General features: G+C 51.4%; 1 protein-coding gene across 1 annotated transcript in view; it reads left to right on the top strand.

Moving 5' to 3' along the window:
• Window positions 1-22,461, top strand: part of ITGA1 (integrin subunit alpha 1) — an 85,486-nt gene that overhangs the window by 22,262 nt on the left and 40,763 nt on the right. The window contains exon 2 of the mRNA XM_084881001.1: window positions 16,229-16,349. Coding sequence (XP_084737127.1) covers window positions 16,229-16,349 — 121 coding nt within the window. The remainder of the gene's footprint in view (window positions 1-16,228; window positions 16,350-22,461) is intronic.

The following is a 22,461-nucleotide window of genomic DNA, read 5'->3' as shown; positions in this document are numbered from 1 at the left end:
AGGCCACGCAGGAGGCCGGAGGTGCCCGCGGGCAGGGCCGGCCTCACCGAGGCTCAGCCCGACGGGTCCCAGCGCAGCAGCCTCAGCTGCCTCCGCCCCCCTGTCCCCCACCCCATGTGCCCCCGCCGCCTCCGCCCCCTGCGCCCAGGAGCTCCATCGCCCCTGGGAGAAGCCGCTGTGGGCCCAGCGGCGCAGGGCCTCCCTCCAGGGGGCCGTGTTCAGCTCCCGTTTCTCCTCGGAGCAGGGCTGCCGTCGGTCAGGAGCACCTGCCCCCGCTGCCTTCTCAGGCTTCCTGCGGCTGTGGAAACAGGTGCCCGACCATGTCCGGTAAACGCGTGACATCAGTACCTTTTCCTTGTGCTTGACTTTCTTTTCTGAGTCCTCACCTCAGGGCCAGAGACTGGGACGGGTCTGATTGGCCGCCCAGAGCTGCAGGGCGGCCTGCTGGGAGCTGGTCAGAGGGGCTCACTGAGACGCTCGGCTCTACCCCCCTGGGACCCCCGCCCTCCAGGGAGCCAGGGTCCCCGGGAGCTGAGCTGAGGGAAGGGCGGGGGTGGGGTCTTCCTGAGTCGCCTGGCCCCCGGCCTCTGACCTCTGCTATCCCCAGCTGACCTTTGCTTCTGGAAGGACGGAGAAGCCGGGAGAGAGGAAGGTGGTGTGCACTGCCCCGCACACACCGGGCCTTGGCGGAAACGTTGTTGTTGTTTTAATATAGTTTAATTGATTTCAGAGAGGAAGGGAGAGGGGGAGAGAGAGAGAAACCTCGATGATGAGAGTGAATCATTGATTGGCTGCCTCCTGCACACACACACTGGGGAGGACCCTGCAACCTTGGCTTGTGCCCTTGATTAGAATCAAATCCCAGACCCTTCAACCCATCGGCTGATGCTCTGTCCACTGAGCCACACCTGCCAGCGCTCAACCTTGTGTTTCCATGCAGCCGGAGGAGAGCTGGAGACCACGCAGGCGTCCGGTGGGCAGGCTGAGCAGGGCAGGGCGGCCACGGCATTTAGAAGGACCCGCCCAGGGGGTGCCCGCTCTCTCACAGGGACCCCGAGTTTCACATAAGCCGCGGCTCACACTGTGGGACGCAGAGCAGCTTCTCTCGGCCTTCCTCAGGTGGCCCCTCCAAGCTTCAGGGGGCGGGGGCAGGGAATGGGGCGCACCTCTTCTGAAGCAATGTCCCGTTCATCACATTCACGTTTGACCGGCTTGTGGCATCCCCACCCCTCACGGCCACCCCTGGGCACCGTGGCCTCGCCTGGCTAAGGGTCCTCTGCTCGGTGGGTGTCGGAGCATCGCTGGTGAGCGGGTTCCCGCTCAGAACTGGCTGGCCCCTGGCTTTGGCCTTGTCCGGCTGTGGCCTCCTGGGGCTCCTGGGGTCTCCGGGGCCCAGGAGCCGCTGCAGGAGCTGTAGGTGGTGTGTGTGGGGGGGAGGGGCGCTCCCAGGGCTGCACGCAGTCTGAAGGATGGAAATGGGAGCCCCATTCCTGCGAAGTACTTAGCATTTTAAACGGTCGTGCATTCTTAAAGGCATTGCCAGAGCTGGGGAAGGGGCAGGGCTATTAATACAGAACATAAACAGGTTTGAGACCAGTTCTCATTCTTCCTGATGAATGAAATAGTGGAGAAGATGATCATTTTCAAAATTAGTGAGGAAGCCCATGATATTCCATTGCTATCAAGTTCAGTGCGTGATTGAAGATACTCCATCGCAGACATTTGATTGGGTGTGTTTCCGGGGAGGGACAGCGAGGGCTCTGATCCTTCCAGCTCTTTATGCCCGCAGGGCTGGAGGTGCCTCCTCCTGAGCTCTCTCCTCCTGGGAGTCTGATCCCATGATCCCGCTGGAGGCAGAGCCCACGCCAGTTCCATGTTTATTTATTTGGTCAATGTTTAGCCTGCGGTTGGGCATTTCATGTCCCCGTGGAGACAGAGCAGCACAGAGTGGTGAAACATGGGCGGAGACAACAGGTCTTTGGAAACGAGGAGAAAATCAGGAAAAAGGAAGAGGAAAGGGGTGGATGGCGCCTTAAACCTTTCCTTTTAATGTTTCTCACACATTTGGAAAAGAGAGTAAGTTCTTATATGCCTGAAGGAGCCTTTCAAACACACGGAACATATCGTCAGCACGTGCGGGTTATTTCACATGGAAAACAGTATCGTTAGCATGTTCTGCACCCCGGAGAGACTGGAGGCCAGCTATTTGAAGGACGTGTCCCCTAACTTAAAAGTGCTGTTTGCTTTATGGCCTCCAACTTAATGGCCTGTGACTGAATTTCTTTCAGCCCTGACCATGCCTGTGCTACGGGTTAAAATAAATAAATGAATATATATATAGCCTTCAAAGTCATTCACTAGAACACATACATTTAAATGTTGTGATTAAATATCTTTAATCAAGCATTGATCTTGATAGTAATATGAATATTATAGACTTTCTCACTAATTTTGAAAATCATTATCTTCTCCAGTATTCATCGAAAACAATTAGAACTGGTCTCAAACATATTTATGTTCTTTATTTATTTTTATTTATTTTTAATATATATTTATTGATGTCAGAGAGGAAGGGAGAGGGAGAGAGAGAGAGATAGATCATCAGTGATGAGAGAGAATCATTGATTGGCTGCCTCCTGCATTCCCCCTACTGGGGATCAAGCCCACAACCCGGGCCTGTGCCCTTGACCTGGGACCCTTCAGTCTGCAGGCCGGTGCTTTATCCACTGAGCCAAACCAGCCAGGGTGTATTCTTTATATATATGACATCACTTATCAAAATTAATTTGAGTATGTACATGCATTATCCAGACTTCAATGTCTTGCCTTATGTGTGTTTCCTTTTATAGCCCACTAACGATAAAATACTTGGGAAGGTTGTTCTCTCAATGGGCTGATGAGTAACCCAGTACAGCATGCTGCCTGTTACCCAGTGTTGGTGACGGGAAGCCCTGATACACAGTCCTATACTAGCCACGAGGGCCAGGTGTTTGTTTGTGCATTTTTTATTTTACTGTTTTAAGTAGAATAAAGTGAGGACTACATGGGAATCTAAACGTGCCTCAAAATAAAAAGTTTAATTTTTAAAAAGCATATTATTGAATGATTAGAGTAATTCATGTTTTGTATTTTTCATTGTGGCAAAATATACATTAAAATGTTTCCATTTGTTTGGCCAGTGTGGCTCAGTGGTTGAGCATTGACCTATGAACCAGGAGCTTACAGTTCAAATTCTAGTCAGGGCACATAACTGTGTTGTGGGCTCCATCCTCAGTGGGGGACATACAGGAGGCAGCTGATCACTGACTCTCATCATTGATGTTTCTGTCTCTCCCTCCTCCTTCGTCTTTGAAATATATATTTAAATTTTTTATTTTATTTTATTTTATTTTTACCAGTTAACCATTTTAAAGTTGCAATTCGGTGGCACTAAGTACATGCACAGTGTTGTGCAACCACCTAGTTCAGAATGAAATTTTCACCACCCTCAATACAAACCACAGCCATGAAGCAATCACTTCCACTCCTCTTGCCCGCAGGCTGGAGACCACAGGCTGCTTTCCGTGTCCATAAACATGCGGCTCTTTACACTTCATAGCGATGGGATCCTGCAATAGGCCAATTTGTGTCACGTAGCATTATGCTTCCACGTTCGTTCATGCTGTGGCATGTAGCCGTCCTTCATTCCTTTTTACCGCTGCATAATATTCCTCTGTGTGGCTGTGCCCCGTTTTGTCTGTCCATTCACCAATGGATGGACTTTGGGGCTGTTTCCCCTTGGGGCTCAGTGGACAGTGCTGTGAACAATCAAGTACACATTTTTATGTGAACCTGTGTTTTCAAATGGTTGGGGAATTGTAGTCTCTGTAGGAGGAGTTATGGGGTCACGCAGTAGCTCTGTGTTTAACTTGTTGTTGTTGTTGTTGGTGATCCTCACCTGAGCCTATTTTTCCCATTGGTTTTGAGAGAGGAAGGGAGGGAGGGAGGAGGGCAGACAGAGAGAGAGAAAAACACAGAGGTGAGAGAAACACATTGATCGATTGTGTTTGGACCTGCAACCCAGGTATATGCCCTTGACTGAGAATCAAACCCGAGACACTTTGGTTCGCAGTTCAGTGCTCTAACCTCTGACCACATGGACTGGAGATCTGTTTAACTTCTCAGGAACCGCCAGGCTGGTTCCCACAGTGGCTATACCACGGGAATGCCATCAGCCATGAGTGCGGTCCCGTCACCACAGATCCTCACCACAGTTCGGTTTCTTTTCCTTTTCTGATTCTATCCCTCCCACTGGGTGTGAGGCGGCATCTCATTGCGGTTTGATTTACTTTTTCCTAATAATTAGTGGCGCTGAGCATCTTCTTATGCGTTTATTGGCCACTGGTGTAACTTATTTGGAGAAATGTCCGTTGCAATCCTTTGCCCACTCTTTATTTGGGTTGTTGGCCTCTTTGTTGTTGAGTTTCTTCTTATTTTAAAAGGAGACGTGCCCACCGGGGGCCTCCGTTTGCTGGAAATGTTCTTTTTCTAGACGTGGGGGGTCCTGATGGTGGTGTAAAGAGTTTGGTGGTTTTTTTCATTGTTTGTTTGTTTTTATTGCCGCAAAGAGGACTCTATGAAAATGTCCAGGAAGCACTTTTCCTCACACAGTTCCCGTGACGAGCTCTTGTTTCTGCTCTCCCCTCAGCTGGGAGCCGAGGTTCCCATCCTTTGGCCCCTGAGGCCTAAGTTTGGCCGGGGCCGGCCTGGGCCAGAACCCAGGGGCGAGAAGGACTGTTGTACCTGACACTCGGCCCCGCGCCTCTGGGTGTTCGGTGACTGGGAGCTCACCGCCAGTTCTGCCGGGATATCATTCCATGCATTGGCGGAGTAAACATGCAAATGAAGTGCCCTTTCTTCTCCGGAGTGACATTTAACTCAGCATATTAAATCAAGTCCTCTGAGCTCCTAAATATAAAGAGGCAGCAGGGAGTAGCCGCCCGGTGAAAAGCTGTCTCCCTGTGAGCACATACAGACTGAGGCGCCCGCACAATGGCCTCATTCAGACGGGAAGCTTAGAAGCCAGTTTTCTAGACACTGGTGCTATTCTGGAACCTTCTTTCCTCTGCTCCTTCCTGGACAGCGCTGTGAAGGAGCAGACGACAAGGCTTTGATTCACCACATCCTCCGACTGTCCCCACTGCTCCACACGTCTTTAAAGTCTGGAAGCTTCCGCATGCACGATTGTAGGAAGGTTTAAAATAAGTCCTGATTTCCACCAGGGAGCACACCTTTAAAGGTTTTGTTTTTCCTTATTTGACGGCTATTTTTTTGTTTTTAATCTAATAGTCATTTTTCAGTTGGTCGGACTTTACCCGGAAAATCATGACTGGTTGGTAAAGGTTGCACATAAGGAAACCCAAGTTGTGAAAATGTCCACAACGCTCTTTTGATACCTTTCAAGTCGTAAAGGCCACCCAGGTCGCCGTCCTGGTCTTTCACCCTCGTGGGTCAAAATAGCAGCCGCCCCAGGGCCCGGGGAGCCGCCCAGGGCCCGGAGGAGCCGCCCCGGGGCAGGCTGTGGAGGGGGGCAGAGCACACACCCCACCCAGGCGCCAGGCAGGGGTCACCGTGGCCGGTGGGCTGCCAGCCGGGGTCAGCCCTGTGTCCTCCCAGGCCAGCGGCCACAGAGCCCCTTGCTCCCGCTGGCTCACCCCGGCCCCCGCTCGGCAGGACCCGGCCGAGGCTCCCCTTGCACATGGCAGAGGCCAGCGTCTGACCCGCTGGGACAGCGACTGTCATTCCTGGGTCTGCTCCTCCTCGCCCTGGCCGTGCTCCCCACAGACAGCATTGGGAAAGCCTTGCCCAGCTGGCAGGCAGAGTCCTCTCGGAGGTTTAAAAAGTATGTACTCTCCCTGAGCTGAAAGCAGTGTCCCCCTCTTCCTGGCGCATAGAGGGCACCACGCTGTGTCCCACTCTCCCCACGATCTCCTCGTGTTCCCTGTAGCCCAGGGCTTCCAGGGCTTAACCCGGAGAGGGGAACCTAGGACGGTGTGGGTCCGGGAGGCGGACGTCCAGGTGACAGCAATCGCAGTGACAGGCATCGGCCATGGTCCTTGAGCATTTGCTTGTTCGTTCATCTCGTGGAGTAGTTCTTCGGTTGCACTTGCGGCTCAGCAGTGACTGAGCTCTTTGAGGGAGGCCTGGTGTTGATCTCACCTGTCAGTCTTCATGGCTCTTCCCATGGGTGGACTTCTGCTAGTCTGTGCTGAATCAGCACCACGCATTCATAGTGCTGTCACATGTAGACACTCATGTACGTACTGGTAAATTACATACACTGCAGGCCTGCTCCATTTTCCTTTCTTACGTACTGTCTTTCTCAACTTTGTCGGGGGACAAAAGAGGGGAACATTGAGCCAAGTCAGCATTCTGTCTGTCTGCTCAGCTCGCCCACCTCAGTGGCAGGGACACGAAAATCCCGGGGCACCTTCTGAAAAGTAGAGTGAGGCGGGTGCCAACAGGGAGTGGTTGACCCCCGGTGAGAGGGGAGGGCCCGACCACACCCCAGGTGAGCGGGCCTAGCCTAGACCTTCCCGCTCTGAGATCTGGTGACTTATTCTTACACCAGTGAAATACTGGGAAGTCATAATTAATTAAATGTGGGCTCTTTCAATATATTTTTATTGATTTCAGAGAGGAAAAGAGAGAGAGAGATAGAAACAGCAATGATGAGAGAGAATCATTGATCAACTGTCTACTGAGAATCGAGCCCACAACCCAGTCATGTGCCCTGATTGGGAATCGAACCGTGACCTCCTGGTTCATAGGTTGACACTCAACCACTGAGCCACGCCTGCTGGGCTCCCTCTTTCTTAATGTAACTGCGTTCCATGCTTCGGATTGTCTGCTCTTCTTCAAAGAGGCACTGACCCACCCATATACATAGCACAGCCCTGAGATATGAAACAAGAAGTTAAAATGTGATTTGGCTTGGTTTTGGCAGCGGAAATTATGGGAAGGAACTAGTGGAAATTCTAGCAGGCAGTAAATTTTCAGGCCAGTATATTTGTTTAAGCAAATTGTGATCCTTGGCTAATGGTGGTGTTAATCTTATTTCCAAAATTTTTGCCCTTTGTCATTTTTGCCCTTTGAGTTCACCCTTTGTGACGCTGACCCGAGTGCAAGTCTGAGATTGCAGCCCCTGTAGCAAAGGTCTCCACCAGGCTGTTCACATTGCCTGCCCGGAAATCATCAGATCTCCCCCTCGTCTGAGTCTGCTTCCTTATCCCCTGCTGACCCTACCCCTTGCTCTCAATGTCAGTGAAAGTCAGAGGACTGTAGTCCATAGGAAGGGGGCGAAGATCATCCCAGCTGTTCTTTTACTCTGTGCCTCCCAGCATGGTGTGTGCTCTAACATGCTAGTGGAGGATTATAAAAATAGTGCAAGCATTTAATGAAATTAAAAAGAATTCCACAAGTTATAGCATGTCCATTCATTTTCAAACATCTTTATACATATAACGAGCCAGGGTCCATAATGTCCAAAATGACCGAATGGAAATCAGTCCTGCAGATCAGACCTGGAGAGAGGCCCAGAGAGAGAAGCAGGGTATTATCTGCTTCCTCCGTGGCAGCTGTTGATCATCCCTTGCCTCTCTGTCTCTCCAGGCCTCCCCAGCAGCTGTGGGGGCTGCTGATCAGCTGTGCCTCTCTGATCAGGCCCAGAGATAGGCCTGGAGATGGTGACTGGCATAGAAACTGACTAACCGGAACCAAATCTGGGTGAACTGCGAGGAGCCAATGGCTTCCTAGGAGGCAGACCTTTTGACACTGACTAGCATAGAAACCGACTAATCAGAACATAATCTGCGAAGGCAGAACATAATATGGGGGCTGAGGAGGGGTTTTAAGGGCAACAGCTCTTTGGTGTAAGGTGTAAGAAAGTGGTTCAATTTTTTATTGACCAGTTTGTCAGTATAGTGTGTATGGCTGGCTATCAGACCACATATAGGGATTATGTATTTTTGTCTGCCAAAAGCGTCTCCTGCTGAAAAAGGTTCTCTCCCCCATTTAAGCAATCTTATCCAATATAATCTATCTATACTAATAAAAGGGTAATATGCTAATTAGACCAGGTAGACTGGCCATCTTCTGGATGTCCAACTTCCTTCCAGACAAAGCCTTGGTGGTGGGGCCAGAGGCAGAGGCAGTTAGGAGTGATCAAGCCAGCAGGGGAGAGCAGTTGGGGCGATCAGGCAGGCAGGCAGAGGCAGTTAGGGGAAATCAGGCAGGCAGGTGAGCAATTAGGAGCCAACAGTCTCATATTGTGAGAGGAATGTCTGGGATCGGGCATAAACCGGCAATTAGACATCCCCCAAGGGATCCCCAATTGGAGAGGGTGCAGGCTGGGCTGAGGGAACCTCCCCCAACCCGTGCACAGATTTTGTGCCCTGGGCTACTAGTATAGTAATAATTAAATAACCCATTTAATCTCTTTCATCATGAAAAACTTCAAGCTAACGAGAACATTAAAGGAACTACAAAGCAAACATGAATGTGTCCAATACTCAGTTTTCTGAAGTCTAAACATTTCCCCACAATTGTTTCTTTTTCATAAGAAAGAAAACACCATGAGGATTATTGAGAAAGCCAAATAATGAGCAAATTTCCCCCTCTCTTGTGGTCAGAACCAGCTGGGAAATGACAAAACCATCCTGGAGCACAGGTGACCACGGACACTCCCCCTGTTGACCCCAGGGTGGGCCTGACTTGCTCCCCAGCACCTGCTCAGAAGCCCCCAAGAGAAAGTGAGTGAGAGAGAAGACCAGGCGGCTCCACAGCTTCTCCTCATCTGGCCAATAGGTCAAGTGTGAAATCAGGGCAGAGAGAGAAAAGAGCAAGGCGTGTTTCAGCACGCAGGCCCCCCCCCCCCCCCCCCCCCCCCGTCAGGGAGCAGCAGGACCAGGAAGGAGCTTGGTCCTCCAAAAGCTTACAGAGTTAAAGCCACACTTTCTAAATCTCCTTCTGGGACCGATCACCTTCCCTCCCTCGCCCACAGTCCTGAGGTAACCTCTGCCTGGGTCTTAAGATCCTTGTCTTCGACAAGCACTTTGTCACTAGGGTACTTGTTCAGTACAAGAATGCTTCCATTTAAGAAAAACATTGGCTGCCAGTGTGGGGGATATTAACTATAACATCTGTATGTACTTCCATTTCAAGATACCCTCGTAGACTAACGGAAAGAATGCAAAAGATGCTGCTACCGGAGAGAAATGCAGTGCGGAGCCAAGGACATCCCTGCCCAACTTCTGTTCTAAGCACGAGGAGACCAGAATGGCCTTAGCGGCCGTGAGAGCTCAGGAAACAGAGTTCAGAGCTCCCCCCAAGCAGAAAGAGAGCCTCAGAGACCGTCTCCTCACCCAGAAAGGAAAACAAGCGTGCTCTGACCCCTGCCTTCGGAGACATTTCAACATTCCAGGCTACTGAGATTTTTCTGCATCTCTTATAAACAAACCCCAATGTCCTCTAAAACACTTTCTGATTTATTTTCCAATGTTTTTTCTCCCTGTGAATAACAAATCATATTCATTTAGGAACATTGCTTCCTCTTGATAAACTGGACAAGTTTTAAACTGGGCAGAGGCACCAGAGTTTTGGAGTGAGGAGAATGTTTGGTAGTGAATGAGGCAATGGAAAATTTCTACCACCAGTAGCTAGGCAGGGAGAAGTACTTATACAAAAGTCATTCTTAAGTGGCAGTGTATTATTAGGGGCAGTACTAAGCCATCCAGAAAGATTAGCCTGATGAATGTTATGGTATAGGGCCCTGGTCAGCAAACTGCGGCTCGCAAGTCACATGCAGCTCTTTGGCCCCTTGAGTATGGCTCTTCCACAAAATTAGGAGGACCCTAATTAAGTTAATAACAATGTAGTTTAAGTTTTAAAAAAAAATGTGGCTCTTAAAAGAAATGTCATTCGTTGTACTGTTGGCATTTGGCTCTGTTGACTAATGAGTTTGCCGGCCACTGGTCTAGGGGAATCAATAGTGGCACCACTTGAAATGTCCAGTTAAAGCCAGGGGTAACTCTAGGATGAGCAGATTTGTTACAGGTTTTGTTTTTGGTTGCGGTTGGCACAGTATTTAATTTTGTAAGCTTCATGAAGTCCTTGTGGTTCTAATGTTAATGATCGACCACTTGCATGTTAAACCGGAAAGTATTTAGATAATCATATATCATCCAAAAGGAATGTTATAAGTCTGTATATTTTGCCTCCGGCTTCTGAGCTATCTGGCAAATAAAAATAAAAGAGAGAAAGGTCAAGGCCCAGTGAATCAACTATCTCTTTAAGGTCCATGGCAAAATAAAATGTAGGCGGACTTCATTGTATGGGTTGACTAGAGGCCTGGTGCACAAAATCGTGCACTCAGAGTGGTGGGGGTCCCTCAGCCTGGCCTGTGCCCTCTCAGTCTGGGAACCCTTGGGGGATCTCCCCATGTGGCCTAAGCCGGCAGTCGGACTCCTTAGCACTGCCACAGAGGCAGGAGAGGCTCTCACCACCGCCGCTGCACTCACCGGCCGTGGGTCCAGCTTCTGGCTGAGCGACATTCTCCCCATTGGAGTGCACTGACACCAGGGGGCAGCTCCTTTGTTGAGTGTCTGCCCCTTGGTGGTCAGTGCACAACATAGCAACTGGTCATTCTGCCATTTGGTCAATTTGCATAATAGCATTTTATTATATTTTATTGTGTTTCTAAGCCCTTGCCTACAAATCATTACATTAACAAATGTCTAGGCACATCCCTCTTTGCAAAAATACTGTAGCTGACTCAAAATGATAGCAACCATTTTCAATCTGAATAATCACAACCTAATTTAACAGATATCTTTTTCACTTGTTGGAATTTCACTAAGGGAGGAATATCTAATATATTTTATAGGTGATATAGTTCAGTACACAGGACCACATTTTTAAAAGCTTTAAACTTTTACTCCTCAAATTTCAATAATTAAATGGTCCTATGTAATAAAGGCCTAATATACTAAGTGTCCAGTCGTCCAGTCAACCAATCAAAGAATAATATGCTAATGATATGCTAAGGCCGCTCAACTGCTCACTATGATGTGTACTGACCACCAGGGGGAAGACACTCTAGTAGTTTAGCTTGCTGCTGGGATCCAGCCAATCAGGACTGAGCAAAATGGGCCAGACACGCCCTGGAGCCCTCCTGTGGTCCCTCCCCAGCTGGCCAACTTCCCGTGTCCCTCCCAGCCCTGATCATACACCAGTGGAGCCCCTCAGCCTGGCCTGCACCTCTTGCAATCCTGAGGGACCACCATCCCCCAAGTGCACAAATTTCGAGCACTGGACCTCTAGTTTCAAGTAAAATACATATTTGGAATTTTTATGATTTTTTAAATTTCCATTTATTTTTTTGTTACACCTAAGGGTAATATCACGTAAACAATTTTAACTCCAAATTTTACAATGAGAATGGCTAAGGGCTCCTTTTGTACTATTGGTACAGTAGGTACTAGAAAATCCCTTTTCTCCCCTTTTTGAGATGCCAGTGGTTCAATCTCAGAGTGAAATCCCGGCCAGCTGCCGTATGCACTCTGTCTGTTGGTGTCTTACAGTGAAGGACCTGAATAAAAAGCGGTACCTTCAGTAACAGTCTTGTCAGTTAACTTACAAATTTACATGTAATTTCTCCGCAGTGACATAGAGGAGGGGTAGGGTAGCAGGTTGCCCGTCCTGAGGTTCTCTCTTCAGTGTGCACAGCAGGTCATTCCCAGGAAAGCAGAGAGCCACACACAGCGATAGGAAAGCTTTCCAATGTCCTTATTCGCATTGGGCGCACTCAACATGGCCACCAGCCGACCAACAGAAAGGAAGCAGGGCCGGCAGGGTGCACGCCAGGCTGAGGGGCTCCACTGGTGTATGATCAGGGCCGGGAGGGACGTGGGAAGTTGGCCAGCTGAGGAAGGACCACAGGAGGGCTCCAGGGCGTGTCTGGCCCGTTTTACTCAGTCCTGATTGGCTGGATCCCCAGGTCCAAAGAGCCGGGGAAGCGCCAGGTAGCAGCCATGTCTCCTGCACTTGGACACGTGTGTGGCCTTCAAACTCTGACGCTCAAGCCACACAGAAACATGGTTTACTAACCAGTGTAAGAGCTTCAAGAATGGAGTCTCCTAGTGCTAGGAACTGGAAATGGCCGTGAAGGCCATGGGTAGATTGGAAATCGCCTGTTTCCGTCGCCTGCCGTGTCTTTGGTTTCCTGGCCTCCTAGGTCCTGTGTGCCTGCTCACAGAAATATCCCTAACACGGTCAGTGTCTCCTGTCTCACCGAGCAGAGATCACATGTAAACCAATAAACCTCATGGAAACATTTGTATGAACAACAATACAGCTTTTGCCTGGCCAGCATGGCTCAGTGGTTGAGCATCAAGCTATGAACCAGGAGGTCATGGTTCGATTCCCGGTCAGGGCACATGCCTGGGCTGTGGGCTCCATCCCCAGTGGGAGGCAGCTGATCAAAGATTCTCTCATCACTGATATTTCCATCTCTCTTCCTCTCCCTTCCTCTCTGAAATCAATAAAAAAATTTAAAAAAAATAATAATAAATTAAAACAAACAAAACAACAATACAGCTTTCATTAGAGCCGCATCCACCAAGGACAGCGTGTCCGGGTGCCCGGAAACCCAGGGGGGCGCAGGCCTGCTCCCTGGAAAGGGCCTCTCGCCCTCCAGTGCCGCCCGGCGGCCGCGCAGAGGTTGGTGAGCTCAGAGCCCGGATGCCAGCCGCGGGGAGCAGCTCTGAGCTCGTGTTGCTGCACAAACACACAGGCGTGCTTCCCGCGGTGGGAGCCCGGGACCCTGCGGTTCTCAGCTGTTCCGTCCTGTAAAACGGGGGTGGTGCCTGGGCTCTGAGACCAGGATTCTCAGGAGAGGGGTCCGAGCGAGCGGCCGGGCCGGCAGAGATCTCTGGGGGAGAATGTGGGAAACCACAGGGGAAGATAGAGGCTGGCAGGGCCGCTGGTGCAGAGCGCGTCCAGGGGGTTTGCACGAAGGGTGTTTGGGAAACACGCCTTTGGGTTTGGTGTCTGGGCAGCTCCAGCCGGGGGCACGTTCTTACAGCCAGGGTGACCTCCATGCTGAGACCTTCATTTCCCTGCTTGTTCCCTCCTGGCCCAGAGCGCAGACTTGTATTCAGCACCTGCTGTGTGCGAGGAACCAGGGTCCCGGCCCCTTCCCTGCCCCCGGCGCCAGGTACCCCCAGGGGCGCCCTCCCGGTGAACTTCCGTTTGTGAGAGCCGGGCCGGGGCATCGGCATTGGCAGTCCACACAGCGGGCTCCCGCACGCCGCGGGCCGGGTGACAGCGCCGGGCCCAGGCGGGACCCTGGCACCCCGAGGTGTTTATTTGGGTTGGCTGCCCGGACCTGCTGGCGGAGGCCGATAGCTCGCTGACACATGACGTCACTGCGGATGAAAGGCCCGCAAGGCGAGAGGGATGGAGCCGGCTGCTCCTTACATAAGGGCCGGGCAGAGGGGAAGCGCCCATTGTTTGCAGGAGACCCAGCCTGGGTGGTGCTTTTCCCAGAAAGTGAGAACGCCTGAGGGGGTGGTGATGTCATTTCCAACGCGGTGCTGCCTCGGGCTCCTCGCTCCGGGCTCTGCATGGTCTCCCCTCCCTCCTGTGTTTATTCCCGCGTCCCCCGCTGCAGTCCTCCGGCTTCTCCGGCTCCGGCTCGCAGTTCTGGTAAAATAATCATCTGGGAACTCCAGTCAACAAGAATGCCGCCGTCCCGCCGTGTTCTTGGCCAGATTCCGTTACGCTTTTGTTCAGATTTTATCCGTGAAGGCAGACACGAGATCCCACTCAGCCTAGTAAGAGTCCTCCAGCCAATGGGGACTCCAGGCCCGCAGGCCGCTGCTCTAAGGGCTTCCTCACGTGTGACGAGGGGAGGGAGGGAACGTGCTTCCGACGTGCACAGCTCCCATCATCAAAGCGTGTTTCTTCCAGCTCCTCCGAGGTAAATGTGCCTCACCGAAGTCCCAGGAGAGAACAGTAAATGTGGAGTTACTGTTGGCTTTCCTGGACTTGCTGGTGGAGGTCAGAACTGTGGACGGTGAGAGTGACGGAGCCAGACCTTTTCTTACCTCCAGTCTGGAATACCGGATGCATCGCAATATGCAATGATAGTGCACACACGGGTGACTGGGCATTTCTCTCCCTCCATGCTGCAGGGGGCGGGCTCTCCCAGGTCTGGGGACACGGGCCCACCTGGGGGGCTCCCCAGCTTGGGGTCACTGCCCAGGCGCACTCTCTGACTCTCAGGTGGCTGAGGACGGTGACCCTGTTAGTGAGGCCTGGACATAGAAGAGTCTGGAAGGGCCACTGCAGGCGGGCATCCTGTCCTTGGACCAGACTTAGATCGTTAGATGGTCCCTAGGGGGAGGGGGGGAAGCAGCCTGGACTCGCTATGACCAGAGCACTGAGATGGTATCATAAACATGCATCGCTCTCAGGGCATGCGGTGGGACTCCAGGCCTGTGGCCACAAGAACTGGGCCTCACCTCAGACCTTCTTCACACATGTCAGACCTTCATACATGTCAGACCTTCATACATGAGACCTTCATGCACATCAGACCTTTTTCATACACCTCAGACCTTCATACACCTCAGACCTTCATATATGTCAAACCTTCATACACCTCAGACCTTCATACACATCAGACCTTCATACACTTCAGACCTTCTTCATACATGTCAGGCCTTCATACATGTCAGACCTTCATACACGTCAAACCTTCATACACCTCAGACCTTCATACACCTCAGGCCTTCATACATCTCAGGCCTTCATACACCTCAGACCTATTTCATACACATCAGACCTTCTTCATACACACGGTTGTGGCCGCTGTAGGAGCGGGACATGTGCTGTGGAAATGAGTCCTCGAACCCGCTGACATCACACTTCTGTGTCGCGGTTTAAGATCCGAAAGCCCTCAGAATGGGGGAACCCTCTCCCACAATGAAACTGGGCCGCCGTCTGGTACGCTGGCGCCTTGGATTTGCCCGTGGAACGTGTAAGCGTGTGCGGAGCATGCTCTGTGAGCAGCGCAGCTTTGTGCTGCTCACGGCAGCCAGGCCTGGGGCGTCTGTAAGCTCATCATGCTTTCAGCAAAGCCGTGTGCAGTGACCGCCGGCTGAGCCAGATGCTCTGACTCCGAGGGAGGCTCTTGGAAAGCATTCCGAGCTACACAGGGCCGAGTCCTCTGCCGCTTCACAGACACTGAAAGGGCCAACACCATGCAGAACCCTGTGGAGAGAATCTCACTCATAAAGGGTTTCCTTACCTGAACTACAGGGCCTGGGGGAGGCTCCGCCCTCGGTGCCCGCCTAGAGTGCTCAGGTTGCCTAGATGAACCACCTGTCATCTCCACCGCGGCCGTGGGCACCCAGCCCCCACGTGAGGAGCCTGGTGCACCTGCTGAGCGTCCCCCACGGCGTCGCCGGGAGAAGGACCCGGCAAGCCGCAGGCCTGGGCAGGGGCCACCTCCGGTGGGATCGCCGGCTGTCCCTCGGGAACGCTTCCTCTCCGGGTGTTAGCTGGTGATTCGTGCCTCCCCGGTGCCAGGAGGGCACGTGGAGCTGTGCGCATCGCCCTGGTGCCCTGGGTTGCTGGGGTTCGCTCTTCGGAAGCCCCCTGTCCCCGGAGTAGCCCACTGTGAGCCGCGTTTCTGCTCGCTTCCCTCGCGTAGTGAAATCCCACCCTCTGGGCGTGATCAGACGCTACCTTACTGTGGGGCTGTGCTCGAATGTCGGTGGGCGTACTCTTCACAGCCATTACATTGACCTCTGGTCAGTAGTACAGTTCACATCATAGGCCTTTCCTTTTCCATATATGTATTTTTTAAAATTGGTTTCAGAGAGGAAGGGAGAGGGAGACAGAAACATCAGTGATGAGAGAGCATCAGGGATGGGTTGCCTCCTGCACATCCCCCCACTGGGGATCGAGCCTGCAACCCCAGCATGTGCCCTGATGGGGAATGGAGCTGTCACCTCCTGGTTCCTAGGGAGGCACTCACCCCTGAGCCACACAGGCCAGGCTCACAGACCTTCCTTGGCCCCTCGATCTTGAGCGCCATGGCTCTCATTCCTAAGAGCCCTTCTGTGACTCGAAACGAGAGGGTCCCAGTTAACCCTGTGTCACCTGACTCTCTTCCCTCCCACAGTTGTCCTCCGCCTCTGCCTGTCCTTCAACGTGGACGTGAAGAATTCGATGACCTTCAGCGGCCCCGTGGAGGACCTGTTCGGCTACACTGTGCAGCAGTATGAAAATGAGGAAGGAAAATGGTAAGCCGGGCGCGGTGTGTTGCTGTGGTGGAGTTTCCCAACAAGGTCAGGAGAACCGTCACTGGGCTCCAGTTTTGTCGGTGCCCCTCGTTCGGGCGTCATAATGTCAGGTTCTTTTCCCAGCCTTACAAAGGGCTCAGCGTTCTGGAGAAAGATAGATTCAATAAGGAGTCCAAAGGCGAAAGATTAATTTTGAAAGGCATTGGGGATCAGGCTAAAGGGAGCTGAAGAACTCTCCCTTGACCAAGGACCCGTGCTTTTATTAAACATAATTTTTCCCGAGGTAAGGGGGAGATATACACTTCAAAGGGTACTGTATCAAAGGGTAGAATACAGAAGCGTTGTCAGATTGGGGAATAGCCTACAGCTGTTCAGGTGCTTGGCCAACAAATTCCCTGAGCCATCTGGCAGTTCACAATCCTATTCAGGTTTGGGGGAAGTGCCATTTAGCCATTTCCAACAGGTAAACTACATGTGGCTCACCCTTGTTGAGCCACCTAGCTTCACCAACCTTTTGGTAAAACTCTTTGAAATTATTACATGCTGGAGTCGGTTCTCAGCAGTTTAATGACTGAGAGTTGAGCAGATGCATCGCTCACAGCCAGAAATGCAGTCGAGTCGATTGGTAATGGAAACTGACAAAGTGAAGCAAGAAAATGATTATTGGCGACATTAAAGGAAGTGAGGGGGATCTTTTTTCTTTTTTCCTTCTTAGAGAGAGAGGGAGAAAACGCAACTGGGTTGACATCCGGACAGGTCCTTGTCTGAAACAATCTTAGTCATGTAACGATGGGGCTACACTTCCACTGTCCTCTTTTAGAGGTGTTGGCACCCAGCAGAGAGACCTGGAGGCAGAGGAGGTGATGTCCTTGGAGGTGAAGGTTGTTTCCACGATAGAACATCGGGCCCATGTTTTGGGTGCTTTGCGGAACTGCTGAGTTCAGTCTAATTGTAATGAGCCTTCCTGGATTTCTATCACATGCTTTTAAGCACCGTGAGATTGGTGGCATTCACTGCAGGTATGATTTGTAGGACCTTGTTAAAGTGATGTCACTTTCAGGTGTGCAGCATCATAGTGCAACATCTGTAGACACCACAGAATGGTCGCCTCTCCCAGCCGGTGTGGCTCAGGGCGTTAGGTGTTGTCCCTGCACCGGGAGGTTCCCGTTCCATTCCAGATCTGGGCCCAGACCCAGGGTGAGGGCTGGATCCCCGGTGGGAGAGCTTGCTGAAGGCATCCCATGGATGTTGCACACTCGAAAGGACATTTCTCTCTCTCTCCCGCTCTCTCCTTCTCTCTCTAAAATGGAAAAAAAAAAAAAAAAATGATAGCCTCCAAAAGTCTAGTTACCGTCCATGGCCATGCAGTTGACCTCTCACCCCTTTCCCCACCCCAAACGCTCTTCCCCTCTAGTAAACACAGAAATGTTCTCTTTGTCCTGCTCTTATCCTATATAATGAAAGGGTAATATGCAAATGGCGGAATGACTAGGAACGACTGGTCGCTATGACATGCACTGACCACCAGGGAGCAGACACTCAATGCAGGAGCAGCCCCCCAGGTGGTCTGTGCGCTCCCACAGGGGAGCTCCACTCAACCAGAAGCTGGGCTGACAGCTGTGAGTGCAGTAGTGGTGGCAGGAGCCTCTCGGGCCTCCTCCATAGCACTGAGGATGTCCTACTGTGGCTTAGGCCTGCTCCCCTGAGGGCTCCCAGGCTGCCAGAGGGATGTCTGACTGCCAGCTTAGGCCTGATCCCCCAGGAAGCAGTCCTAAGCCGGCAGGTGGACATCCCCCGAGGGGTCTCGGACTGCGAGAGATTGCAGGCTGGACTGAGGGACCCCCTCACCCCTCAAGTGCATGCATTTTCATGCACTAGGCCTCTAGCTACATAATAATAATAATAACAATGAATAATAATAATAACTAAAGAGGGCAGGAGGAAACCTTTAGAGGGGACGGACATGTTTATGGCATAGACTGCAATGGTTTTATCTCCAAGCTCATCCAGTGGTACATGTACGTTAAGGATATGATGCTGCACACCTGAAAGTGACATCACTTTAACAAGGTCCTATAACAAGCTTTGTATATTTATTATTATTTCAATGAAGTGCTTCTAATAAAAAAAAAGTGGCTCCCCCGGGGAAATGTAGTCACTAAGGGCCAGAACGGAAAAGTCTCCACACCCAGCGGACGCCCTTCCTCTGCCAGAACTTTATTGAGAAGTGACAGTTGACAGCGCTGCCTTTGCACAATCACACGCTCCTATGGGTGTGCATGAGGCTTGTGAGCATGTGGCTGTGTGCGGGCGTCAGACACGTGATTCCACGCGGACATCCCATGCTCACACTGGTTTTGTGGGGAAAGGCGTGAGACGCCAGGGCAGCAACAACACTGTGGGCAGTGAACGGAACAGCGAGCCAACTGCAGACTTCCGTGCCCGGCCTCCAGGGGTGCCGTGGTGGCCGCATGTCGTTCCAAAGAGGCCGGGCACGGGCGGTAACACAAAGCACACACGTTTCAGAAGCGTGTTTGGGTGTCCTGCCGGAGCCTATACAGCCTGTGGGACAGCTGGCAGGCTTGGGAGACACGGACTCTGTGACTTCTCTCCGGAGGTGGGGCCTTTGTAAATCCTGTTGCTGTGCACGTTCTGGACGGTCACCAGCCTCTAGCTTTTTAAGGCCTCCTGACCCGTCTCCCGTCGTGGCCGCATCGGCCGGAGCAGGAGGCCTCGCGGCCCAGGCCTGTGGTCTGCGTGTGAGCGAAGCCTCGCTTCAATCATTTAGAAAGAACTAGAAGGTAGCAGGGAGGCGGCCGGCGCCTGTTCCCAGGGGAGTTGATGGGAGTGTGACTTCCCTCCTGCCTCTGGCTCGGGACCCGCTTCTCGGCTCAGAACTGGCTGCGCCTCCACCTCCGATGGGGACCAGCTGTGGCTCTTCGAGGGGAGGAGAGCTGATGCGGGCAGAGGAAAGCCCCGGAGAGCAGGGCTGGCCAATCCCGTGCTCTGACAAGAAGAAACTGAAGTGTGTTGCACTGGAAGCCTCCGGGTTCGGGGAACCAGGTCCGGTCGCCAGGCAGCCAGGGTGCTGTGGGCTCTCCCTCCGTTGCTCTCGCTCCGCGCCCCCAGCAGGTGCACCCCTCTTCTCGTTGCCGCACCCACAGCCCCCCCCTGAGGCCCAGTGACCTCTTGGCCTGGATGCTAAAGGCAGGTTTTCATGGCTCAAATGCAGTCCTAGTCCCTCTCAGACCCTGCCTCCCCCACAGGCCTGCTGCCAGCCAGGTAAGGCCCTGAGGGCCCAGTGACTTGTCCTGGTCCCAGGAGCCCATGTTTTAAACAAAGCCCAACCCGGCTCCGGGCACAAAGACTTTTCTTTTTTATTTCTCTCTAATCCTCACCTGAGGGTATGTTTTATTGACTTTTAGAGAGAAAGGAAAAGAGAGGGAGAGAAAAAGAAACAAATGTGAGCAAGAAACAGCTATTGGCTGCCTCCCGTATGCACCCCAACCAGGAATCGAACCCGCAAGCTGGGCATTGCTCTGACTGGAAATCGAACCCAAGACCCTCCAGTGCACTGGACCACACGCAGCCGAGCCCCTGCGGCCAGCGCTAAAGACTTCTCAGCGTCTGGCCAATGCGCTCACATGTGAGCACAGCGCCCATCTATGCTTGCAACACCTTTCAGAGTTGACAGGTTCTCTTTGCCAAGCTTGTCACTCCTTTGGCTCACCTCCCCAACTCTGCCTGCCATGACCGTGACCGTGACTGTGTCCGGAGCACAGCAGCTAGCAGCCCACTGCCCGGCTCCGCCCGGAGGGCCATCCGCCTCATTACTCGATAACACCCGGCAGCCGGGTGCTGGGCCGCGGGCAGTGACGGTGTGGCCATCTGGAGAGGGTTAGGGAGAAGAGTGTCCGGAAATAATGTGAACACGAGGCCACAACCTCCAGGATCTGGTTTTTACAGAGAAAGGAACCACAGACGTGCATCGCGGGAGTCAGAGACCTGCTTCTCTGCGAGTAAACAGAATGGTCACAATGACACTATGATCACCCACATTCTCCGTTACCACCGCTTAGTATGCGTGGAGCTCCATGTGGAGATGCTCTGCTCACTTCTGAACTCATTGGGTGCTTCTCTAGAAAACATTCTGCAATCTTAATATGCTGACGAAATATTATAGTAAGTCAGAGTTGATCATGTCGCATCCCCCTTGGAGAGCTTCAGCGGTAACCACGCCGTCTCCATGAGGAACTCAAGCTCTTAGACTATAGAACCAGCATCAGACCCACAGCATCAGACCCTCAGCATCAGAACACGCAGCATCAGAACCAGCTCCAGCTACAGGAGCTCCTTGAACTTGTCCAAAGAGCCCTGTTCTTTCTCGCTTCTGAGACTTTGCCAAAGTTCAGGCCTCGTCAGTGCCGTGTGGTGTGTGTATAGTTCTGCTTCCCCTCTAATCTTAGACAGCCTGAACATCGAGTTTTATCCATTTTCTATCCCCAGGGCCTGGCAAGATGCCGAGCCTGTCGAATGTTCTTCATAAACACTAATCCATCTCTGATAGCCTCGACGTAGAGACTTTTTCACTGTAAAAGTGATGTCATCAATCACATTATCAAAGGCTTGGAAAGCATTGGGGGGGATTGGGGAGGGCAGGATAAAACCTAACCATAACCTTTTTGATGTAATTTATGCTTTTCGTGAGCTTCCTTCCAATCTATGTTTTACATAGAGGTGGCTGTTCCATCATTTGGAAAAAGAAAAAAAAAGATTATAATAACAATAAAGAACTAACATGTAGACAGCACATCCTGCGAGCCAAACACTTTTCTAGGCATTTTACATGCATTAGCATTTTCTTTCCAAGGGGAGCCTGCGAGGTAGCTACTCTGATTGTTCCCATTTCACAGGTGAAGTAAACGAGTCACCGGAGGAAATTCACTTGTCCTAAACCACACAGCTGAGCACATGGGAAAGCTATGGTTTGAACTCAGAAAGTCCAGCATCGAGGCTCCTGCTTATTTCCTATGTGCATACTACATACTCTCTGTATAATGTGATGTGTCATGTTACATCCTACATAGAAAACACTTAGACCAGTGTCTGGGCCGGGCCATGAAGTCATTAAATGCTAGCAATGATCAACATTGCTGTTATAATGAATGTAATTTGTTACACTTCACTTTAAGTCTTAGGTTGTCACTAAACGAGGTAGGCTTACTTTACATTAGGTCAAAAGGAACTTTTGATCCCACCAACCTATCTTATTACCCATTATTATTATTTTTTAATCCTCACCTGAGGATATTTTTCCTGTGATTTCCCGAGAGAGTGGAAGAAAGACAGAGAGATATCGATGTGAAAGAAACACATCGATTGGTTGCCTCCTGCACATGCCCCATCCAGGACTTGGGCCAGGGAAGAGCCTGCAACCAGATATGTGCCCTTGACCGGAATCGAGCTCTGGACCCTTCCGTCCGCAGGCCAATGCTCTATCCACTGAGCTACACTGGCTAAGGCTTATTACCCATTATTTTTTATGACTGCACAATGTCCTATAGAATAACCCTGCAGTAATTAATTCACTGTGGCTGTTGGTTACTTTAGTCTTTTATTTTTAATTATAGATAACACTTGGGGCCTTATCTTTATGCATTACACGTTCCCCCTTCATGTAGGTCATTTTTTTAAAGGAGAAATCCCCAGAAGTAAGAATTATGTGTTAAAGGGCTTGAACATTGTTATGATTATTTATTCTTATCAGAAGTGCCTTTGCAAAGGCCTTATGTCATAACGATGTTTTATGGAGTCTGGTCAACAATTCAGTCTTTCCAGTTGTTATTAAACGTCTTTCCATTCATACCAGCTTCTCCCAGAGGCCCATGCAAAACACGTCCATCCCTTTTCAATATGATAGACTTTCAAATACTTAAATTATTTAAAATGTGTGCCTTATCCACCCGCCCCCCATAAGCCCTCTCAGGTCCCCTTTAGCCATTCTTTCTTGGTGCTGAACACCCGCGCCCCCCCCCCTCCCCCCCGCGAAAACCCACTCCTGCCAGCCTCTCTGGTCTGGTCTGGTTCCCGGCCTGCAGCCGTCGGAGTCACC

This window comes from Pipistrellus hanaki, assembly GCF_964339955.1.
Source record: "Pipistrellus hanaki genome assembly, chromosome: 4".
Taxonomy (NCBI): domain Eukaryota; kingdom Metazoa; phylum Chordata; class Mammalia; order Chiroptera; family Vespertilionidae; genus Pipistrellus; species Pipistrellus hanaki.
This window is presented reverse-complemented; position numbering and strand designations above follow the sequence as displayed.